We start from the raw sequence: 10,000 nt of genomic DNA on the forward strand, positions 1-10,000 counted from the left end.
CCAAGCGAGTACAGGGCCCTAACGGAAGAGCGCCGAAGTTCAAAACCGGTCGGCGATGGGGAGGTCCCAGGTGCGATCATAGGTGGTGGGTTTATTTCATTCAAATACGCTCCGTAGAGGAAATGCGCTCGACCAAAGTTTTTTCCCTCGGCTTCGAAGGCTTACCGCGGGAGCGTCCCAGCGCTAGAGTCCTTCTCGGCCGTAGCGAGAGCTTCTTCACCCAGGGACGCCCGTGCGGTAAAGCCTCGAATCGACGAGGCGATAAAATCGTATGAATAAAGCTCCCAAACCGAGATTTGAACCCCGGCACGGTTGGCCGACACGTGGCCCAACTCTGTAAAGTATGCGCGAACGAGGATCGAACCCAAGACTTATCATTATTATTATTATTATTATTATTATTATTATTATTATTATTATTATTATTATTATTATTATTATTATTATTACTATTATTATTATTATTATCATTATCATTATTATTATTGTTATTATGTGGGGATGCGAGTAAAGAGGCTTTTTATCGGGTACTCAACTATGCGCCGAGCCAGGCAATCGTGCTCAAAGCGCTTTACAACGCGTCTACAGCCAACAGCAACACTTAACGTATCGATGAGGCGATAAAATCGTATGAATAAAGCTCCCAAACCGGGATTTGAACCCCGGCACGGTTGGCCGACACGTGGCCCAACTCGGTCGAGCCCGAGTCGTTGATCGCCCGACTCTAGCGAAGTAGCGGGAACGCTTTTAACACTCCACCAAGCGAGTACAGGGCCCTAACGGGAAGAGCGCCGAAGTTCAAAACCGGTCGGCGATGGGGAGGTCCCAGGTGCGATCATAGGTGGTGGGTTTATTTCATTCAAATACGCTCCGTAGAGGAAATGCGCTCGACCAAAGTTTTTTCCCTCGGCTTCGTAAGGCTTACGCGGGAGCGTCCCAGCGCTAGAGTCCTTCTCGGCGTAGCGAGAGCTTCTTCACCCAGGACGTCCGTGCGGTAAAGCCTCGAATCGACGAGGCGATAAAATCGTATGAATAAAGCTCCCAAACCGGATTTGAACCCCGGCACGGTTGGCCGACACGTGGCCCAACTCTGTAAAGTATGCGCGAACGAGGATCGAACCAAGACTTATCATTATATTATTATTATTATTATTATTATTATTATTATTATTATTATTATTATTATTATTATTATTATTATTATTATTATTATTATCATTATCATTATTATTATTGTTATTATGTGGGAATGCGAGTAAAGAGGCTTTTTATCGGTACTCAACTATGCGCCGAGCCAGGCAATCGTGCTTAAAGCGCTTTACAACGCGTCTACAGCCAACAGCAACACTTAACGTATCGATGAGGCCATAAAATCGTATGAATAAAGCTCCCAAACCGGGATTTGAACCCCGGCACGGTTGGCCGACACGTGGCCCAACTCGGTCGAGCCCGAGTCGTTGATCGCCCGACTCTAGCGAAGTAGCGGGAACGCTTTTAACACTCCACCAAGCGAGTACAGGGCCCTAACGGGAAGAGCGCCGAAGTTCAAAACCGGTCGGCGATGGGGAGGTCCCAGGTGCGATCATAGGTGGTGGGTTTATTTCATTCAAATACGCTCCGTAGAGGAAATGCGCTCGACCAAAGTTTTTTCCCTCGGCTTCGTAAGGCTTACCAAGGGAGCGTCCCAGCGCTAGAGTCCTTCTCGGCCGTAGCGAGAGCTTCTTCACCCAGGGACGCCCGTGCGGTAAAGCCTCGAATCGACGAGGCGATAAAATCGTATGAATAAAGCTCCCAAACCGAGATTTGAACCCCGGCACGGTTGGCGGACACGTGGCCCAACTCTGTAAAGTATGCGCGAACGAGGATCGAACCCAAGACTTATCATTATTATTATTATTATTATTATTATTATTATTATTATTATTATTATTATTATTAATATTATTATTATTACTATTATTATTATTATTATCATTATCATTATTATTATTGTTATTATGTGGGATGCGAGTAAAGAGGCTTTTTATCGGGTACTCAACTATGCGCCGAGCCAGGCAATCGTGCTTAAAGCGCTTTACAACGCGTCTACAGCCAACAGCAACACTTAACGTATCGATGAGGCGATAAAATCGTATGAATAAAGCTCCCAAACCGGGATTTGAACCCCGGCACGGTTGGCCGACACGTGGCCCAACTCGGTCGAGCCCGAGTCGTCGATCGCCCGACTCTAGCGAAGTAGCGGGAACGCTTTTAAAACTCCACCAAGCGAGTACAGGGCCCTAACGGGAAGGCGCCGAAGTTCAAAACCGGTGGGCAATGAGGAGGTCCCAGGTGCGATCATAGGTGGTGGGTTTATTTCATTCAAATACGCTCCGTAGAGGAAATGCGCTCGACCAAAGTTTTTTCCCTCGGCTTCGGAAGGCTTACCGCGGGAGCGTCCCAGCGCTAGAGTCCTTCTCGGCCGTAGCGAGAGCTTCTTCACCCAGGGACGTCCGTGCGGTAAAGCCTCGAATCGACGAGGCGATAAAATCGTATGAATAAAGCTCCCAAACCGGGATTTGAACCCCGGCACGGTTGGCCGACACGTGGCCCAACTCTGTCGAGCCCGACGGTCGATACGCCGACTCTAGCAAGTTTAGCGGAACGCTTTTAACACTCCACAATGCAGTACAGGCCTAACGGAAGAGCGCGAATTCAAAAGTCGGATGGAGGTCCAGGTGCATCATAGTGTGTTATTTCATTAAATATCGTAGAGGAAATGCGACTCGACCAAAGTTTTTTCTCGGCTTCGGAAGGCTTACGCGAGCGCCAGGCTAAGTCTTCTCGGCCGTTACGAGAGCTTCTCACCCAGGAGTCCGTCGTAAAGCCTCGAATCGACGAGGCGATAAAATCGTATGAATAAAGCTCCCAAACCGGGATTTGAACCCCGGCACGGTTGGCCGACACGTGGCCCAACTCTGTAAAGTATGCGCAACGAGGATCGAACCCAAGACTTATCATTATACCATTATTATTATAAATTATATAATTATAATTAATATTAAATATATTATATTATTATTAGTTAATATTCATATTAGTTATTAAATTATTATATTATTATTATATTTTTATTATTATTGTTGTTATTATGTGGGGATGTGAGTAAAGAGGCTTTTTATCGTGTACTTAATTATGCGCCGAGCCAGGCAATCGTGCTCAAAGAGCTTTACCACGCGTCTGCAGCCAACAGCAACACTTAACACGCAGAGCGGGACACGAGAGGACGGAGAAAACATTGCTAACTAGTTCTACATCCGAGTACGGTGCAAGAATGTGAGTAAAGAACCTTTTTATCGGTTTACTCAACTATGCGCCGAGCCAGGCAATCGTGCTCAAAGCTCTTTACATAACGCGTCTACAGCCAACAGCAACACTCTAACGTGCAGAGCGGGACACGAGAGGACGGAGAAAACATTACTACTAGTTCTACATCCGATACGGTGCGAGAATATGAGTAAAAAACCTTTTTATCGGTACACAACTATGCGCCGAGCCAGGCAATCGTGCTCAAGAGCTTTACCACGCGTCTGCAGCCAACAGCAACACTTAATACGCAAGCGGGACACGAGAGGACGGAGAAAACATTGCTAACTAGTTCTACATCGAGTACGGTGCGAGAATGTGAGTAAAGAACCTTTTTATCGGGTACTCAACTATGCGCCGAGCCAGGCAACCGTGCTCAAAGCTCTTTACAACGCGTCTACAGCCAACAGCAACACTCTAACGTGCAGAGCGGGACACGACAGTACGGAGAAAACGGCCAGGTATTCGTTTTACATCTGATTACGAGGCGATAAAATCGTATGAATAAAGCTCCCAAACCGGGATTTGAACCCCGGCACGGTTGGCCGACACGTGGCCCAACTCGGTCGAGCCCGAGTCGTCGATCGCCTTACTCTAGCGAAGTAGCGGGAACGCATTTAACACTCCACCAAGCGAGTACAGGGCCCTTACCGGAAGGGCGCCGAAGTTCAAAACCGGTCGGCGATGGGGAGGTCTCAGGTGCGATCATAGGTGGTGGGTTTATTTCATTCAAACACGCTCCGTAGAGGAAATGCGCTCGACCAAAGTTTTTTCCCTCGGCTTCGGAAGGCTTACCGCGGGAGCGTCCCAGCGCTAGAGTCCTTCTCGGCCGTAGCGAGAGCTTCTTCACCCAGGGACGTCCGTGCGGTAAAGCCTCGAATCGACGAGGCGATAAAATCGTATGAATAAAGCTCCCAAACCGGGATTTGAACCCCGGCACGGTTGGCCGACACGTGGCCCAACCCTGTAAAGTGTGCGCGAACGAGGATCGAACCCAAGACTTATCATTATTATTATTATTATTATTATTATTATTATTATTATTATTATCATTATCATTATTATTATTATTATTATTATTATTATTATTATTATTATTATTATTATTATTATTATTATTATTATTGTTGTTGTTGTTGTTATTATTATTATTATTATTATTATTATTATTATTATTAGTATTATTATTATTATTATTATTATTATTATTATTATTATTATTATTATTATTATTATTATTATTATTATATTATTATTAGTGTTGTTATTATGTGGGGATGTCAGTAAAGAGGCTTTTTATCGAGTACTCAATTATGCGCCGAGCCAGGCAATCGTGCTCAAAGAGCTTTACAACGCGTCTACAGCCAACAGCAACACTCTAACGTGCAGAGCGGGACACGACAGAACGGAGAAAACACTATTAACGGCCAGGTATTCGTTTTACACCCGACTACGGTGAGAGAATGTGAGTTAAGAACCTTTTTATCGAGTACTCAACTATGCGCCGAGCGAGGCAATCGTGCTCCAATCGTTTTACAACGCGTCTGCAGCCAACAGCAACACTTAACACGCAGAGCGGGACACGACAGGACGGAGAAAACATTACTAACTAGTTCTACATCCGAGTACGGTGCGAGAATGTGAGTAAAGAACCTTTTTATCGGGTACTCAACTATGCGCCGAGCCAGGCAATCGTGCTCAAAGCTCTTTACAACGCGTCTACAGCCAACAGCAACACTCTAACGTGCAGAGCGGGACACGACAGAACCGAGAAAACACTACGAACGGCCAGGTATTCGTTTTTCATCTGATTACTGGGAGAGAATGTGAGTAAAGAACCTTTTTATCGAGGACTCAACTATGCGCCGAGCGGGACAATATCCAGTAAACGTGCTCAAAGCGTTTTACAACGGGTTCCCAGCCAACAGCAACACTTAACACGCGGAGCGAGACATGACAGGAATGAAAAAAAAACACTAGGAACGGCCATGTACTCGTTTTCAAGGGATGCAACTCAAGAATATAACATAGGGTGTACAAATACCAAGGATTAATTCCCTTGACCTACTACTACTACTATTATTATTATTATTATTATATTTATTATTATTATTATTATTATTATTATTATTATTATTATTATTATTATTATTATTATCATTATCATTATCATTATCATTATTATTATTATTATTATTATTATTATCATTATTATTATTATTATTATTATTATTATTATTATTATTATTATTATTATTATTATTATTATTATTATTATCATTGTTATTATTGTTATTATTATTTTTATTTTACGAATCGGGTCTGGCAAATTTAAAATATGCTGTCCGATATAGAGAAAACGCTGTTGACGGCCAGGTACTCATTCTCTACTCGAGTAGGGTGAGAGAATGAGTAAAATGCCTTTGAAAAATGTGCACGCTGCGCTACTTTTGACTTTGCGCGCGCAGTTTTATTGACTTTCAATCGCCATTAAGAATCATTGCATGCATCTAAAAATACAAACGGACTTAGGGCACCGATAGGTAGTTTGATTTTTGAAAACTTTCCTTCTTGGCCGCCTGCGAAGCCGATTTTGCCAACTGCATTTTAAAAAACATTTGACTTTGCACGCACAGTTTTATGGACCCTCAATTGCCTATTTGGCGCACTCAACGATGGGTTCCCGACGGATTGGATCTGGCGACTTTGTCCTATCACTATATTTTTAAAATTATCCTCTCCATAGCGGAAATGCGTCCTACAAATGTATACTGTTATCCCTCTACGACACTGCCACCATTCGAACCACGTTCACGACCAATTCTGCCGGAAATCAAATCCGGCATGCCACGATTATAAAAACTGTTTAGCACTAAAGTGTCCGAGCTCTGTCCGAGGGAATCGTTGTTTAAAACAATTCTTTCGTTGCCTAGCGTAAATGCGCGCGACCAAATACGTTAAAGAATTGATCTCACCACTCCTATTTGGCGCCCACAACGATGAGTTCACTCGTTGTATAAAATCCAATTTTGTCCGAGGATTTTTAAAAAATTATCCTCTCCATAGCGGAAATGCGTCCTACGAGTAGATACTGCTATCCCCCAACGACGTCGCCACCCTTCGTTCAGACAAAACTACGTTCACGATCTATAAAGCCGGAAAACAAATTGGCCATGCCAGGAGTATTAAAACTGTTTGGCCCTAAATTGTCCTAACCCTAACCCTAACCCTAACCCTAACCCTAACCCTAACCCTAACCCTAACCCTAACCCTAACCCTAACCCTAACCCTAACCCCAACACTTCGACTACTACAGTTGTGTCTTAGAAAAAAGGCTATGCACCTGTCTTTCTTACATTTTTCTGGTCATTTCTCGGAAAAAAATAATGTCATAGTGTGAGCTGTGGGACGGTAAATGAGTAAGCATTTCTTTTAAAAAAGCTAATAATCACACGGCTTTAGATTATTCAAATATCTATGTTTATTCTTTTAAATTAAACAGATACAAGTGTGCTATATTTCACAAAGACTTTGTCTGCAATAAACCCGGAGAAGTGCCCCAATAATTACATCAGAGAAGACAAGGTCTTAAAAGGCGTAAGTAAATTATGAGTTTGGCTTTGTTTCCTCTGTCTACGTAATACAAAAATTACCGAGTAAAGGATCGGCTTCTACTGGGAGATAATTTGGAAAGTTCGGGGGGGGGGGTGGTGTGGTGGTGGTTTGGGGGGGGGGTGGTGTGGTGGTGGTTGGGGGGGGGGATCTCTATAAAGACATGTAAAGAAATTTATAGAATTCTTAAGTTACATCCCAGTAACAAAATACCCCCACTCCCCCTCCCCACTCATGTAGATTAATTCTCGGCTAGTACAAATACATTATCTTTTTCTTTTCTTTCTTATTTTCCCCCAGATATATGTGACGGCCAGGAATAAATTTATTAAGGACGAACTTCAGATCCACCGTCGTCTTCCTTCTATAGGCTGCTAAATAATGGAAGGCCAAGTCTTATAAGATCACTCAGGACAGCCTTCCCAGAGTTTCACAGAACCTTTGCCAAGATTAAAGATAAAACTTCATCAGATAAAATGCGAGCATGGCCTGAGGACAAAGACCTTATTTTCTAAAAGCCTCCACAGTCCATTCCTTTTCTTTTATTATGACAACAAACCAACGTTGAACTGCATCTCACTCCCTGGGAACATAGAGTCGGCTATGGAAGAAAGTTTCGTCAAACAGCTCATATATATTTATATGTTGCTGGAAAATTTAAATTAAAATTAAGTTCATTTATTTTGCTGAAATTCAAAACAAATGGTATACTAATTGTAATTCTTTGTAAATTGGCGGGGTGGTAAACGCTTTATAAAGGCTGTCTAAAAAAAAAAGGTTCATATGAAATATGTACTGAAGTTCATCTATATCTTTTTATTCCAGTACAATGCTTGCAAAGTGAAGAGTTAAGATTGGACGAGCCCAGCACGTCAAGAGCATATTTTGAGCCACCCATCGTGACCGACTTTGTCTGCAATAAACCCGGAGAAGTACCCCAATAATTACATCAGAGAAGACAAGGTCTCAAAAGGCGTAAGTAATTTATGAGTTTGGTTTTGTTTCCTTAGTCTACCTAATATAAAAATTACCGAGTAAAGGATCGGCTTCCACTGGGAGATAATTTGGAAAGTTCGGGTGGGGGGGGGGCCTCTATAAAGAAATGTAAAGAGATTTATCTAATTCTTAAGTTACTTCACAGTAACAAAATACCTCCCCTCCCATTCCCCACTCATGTAAATTTATTCTCGGCTAGTACAAATACATATTCTTTTTCTTTTCTTTCTTATTCCCCCCCCCCCCCCCCCAGATATATGTGACGGCCAGGAATAAATTTACTATAGACGAACCTCAGATGGCCTTCCATTATTTAGGAACCTATAGAAGGAAGACGACGGTGGATCCAAGTCTTATAAGATCACTCAAGACAGCCTTCCCAGAGTTTCACAGAACCTTTGCCAAGATTAAAGATAAAACTTTAACAGATAAAATGCGAGCATGGCCTGAGGACAAAGACCGCAGCACAGACCTCGCAACAAAAGACTTGTTGAAAAGCCTGACAGACGATTCCACATGGGCTGACTCCTCTAGAGTTCGAGACACATTAATGACTGTTCTCGCTATAGGCAGCATGTCCCATCTTGGAGCATTGCGAAACTTGTCTGTTGATGAGTTTCAGGCGGCTCGCGAGACTGACCAAAATCATGATCTGTATCGAGCAGAAGTAAACCAGCACAAAACCATGAAGACATATGGTCCAGCGGGCATCTATTTCACACCTACCTTAAAAGCCCACATTGAAAGGTAACAGTGTGATACTATTATTATTATTATTAATATTATTATATTACTCCCCCCCCCCACCCCCTCTCCTCCTCTTCCTCACCCTCGCCCAACTTTTTTCACATCACTGTACCTGCTCCAATGGCTTGTAATCCTTTATATATAGTTTTGTCGTGAGATTTGGCCGCATACGATTCCCTGTGTACCTGCAAACTGTGATGCATCGCTTCGGATATGGCGGACTGAACTTCTTCAGGTGATTCTCTGTGCTGAAACACGAAGAGAAAGAAAACACACCAAAAAAATCAAAAATCAACAGAAAAAGTATTTGTGTGCTCGGCTTTGTGTTGGTTTCTTTTTCTTTTTTTTTTTTTTTTGTTTGTTTTGTATTTTGTTGTTTTATTTTTCGTGCGTTTTTTTAAGGGGGGGGGGGGGGGGTTGTTGTTATTTGTTATTTTCCTTGTCTTTTCTTTTTTTTTTAACCGTCTACTCGGGATTCTGATGAAGAAAGAAAAATAATACATAAATAAAGATAGAACAGATAGAAACAATTATATGCTAGACATATTAACAACGCTTTCAAACATTGAATACTTACTGCAAAGGCCACGCTTTTTCTCATTTCAGTGGCCGAGATTTTGGTGAGGCGTCTAAAAATGATTCCAGCATGGCTTGATGTCAGCTGACGGCCGGACGACGTGCAAAACACCCATTTGGATTGCACTGGTCTTTTATCTAAATACCTGAAATAATTGTTTTAAAACACAAACCAAAAAAAAAAATATTAAAGAATCAATAATCCCATGAGTTGGCAAATTCTATTGACGATTATCTTCAAGTATTAACATTATATAAATAATAATAATAATAATAATAATAATAATAATAATAATAATAATAATAATAATAATAATTATAATAATAATAATAATAATAATAATAATAATAATAATAATAATAATAATAATAATAATAATAATAATAATAATAATAATAATAATAATAATAATAATAGTATCACACTGTTACCTTTCAATGTGGGCTTTTAGGGTAGGTGTGAAATAAATGCCCGCTGGACCATATGTCTTCATGGTTTTGTGCTGGTTTACTTCTGCTCGATACAGATCATGATTTTGGTCAGTCTCGCGAGCCGCCTGAAACTCATCAACAGACAAGTTTCGCAAGGCTCCAAGACGGGACATGCTGCCTATAGCGAGAACAGTCATTAATGTGTCCCGAACTCTGGAGGTGTCAGTCCACGTGGACTCGTCCGTCAGGCTTTTCAACAAGTCTTTTGTTGGGAGGTCTGTGCTGAGGTCTA

General features: G+C 41.9%; 1 protein-coding gene and 1 long non-coding RNA gene across 2 annotated transcripts in view; one reads left to right on the forward strand and one right to left on the reverse strand.

Annotated features, from left to right (window-relative positions):
- The first annotated feature begins 6,844 nt into the window (after nucleotides 1–6,844).
- Nucleotides 6,845–8,451, forward strand: LOC144960888 (uncharacterized). The gene is made up of 3 exons (XR_013642981.1): nucleotides 6,845–6,942; nucleotides 7,258–7,932; nucleotides 8,207–8,451. It is a non-coding gene; the product is annotated as an uncharacterized LOC144960888 (long non-coding RNA).
- A 312-nt stretch (nucleotides 8,452–8,763) lies between these two features.
- LOC144960887 (uncharacterized) overlaps nucleotides 8,764–10,000 on the reverse strand; it is a 1,623-nt gene continuing 386 nt past the window's right edge. The window contains exons 2-4 of the mRNA XM_078894278.1: nucleotides 9,709–10,000; nucleotides 9,278–9,422; nucleotides 8,764–8,948 (exon numbers count right to left, since the gene is read on the reverse strand). The exon at nucleotides 9,709–10,000 is cut by the window's right edge and continues 3 nt beyond it. Of these exons, the coding sequence (XP_078750404.1) occupies nucleotides 8,799–8,948; nucleotides 9,278–9,422; nucleotides 9,709–10,000 (587 nt within the window). The 3' untranslated portion in view covers nucleotides 8,764–8,798. The remainder of the gene's footprint in view (nucleotides 8,949–9,277; nucleotides 9,423–9,708) is intronic.

The sequence above is a fragment of the Berghia stephanieae genome, unplaced genomic scaffold (assembly GCF_034508935.2).
Source record: "Berghia stephanieae isolate SIO BIC M18660-M18661 unplaced genomic scaffold, UCSD_Bste_1.3 scaffold1001, whole genome shotgun sequence".
Taxonomy (NCBI): Eukaryota; Metazoa; Mollusca; class Gastropoda; order Nudibranchia; family Aeolidiidae; genus Berghia; species Berghia stephanieae.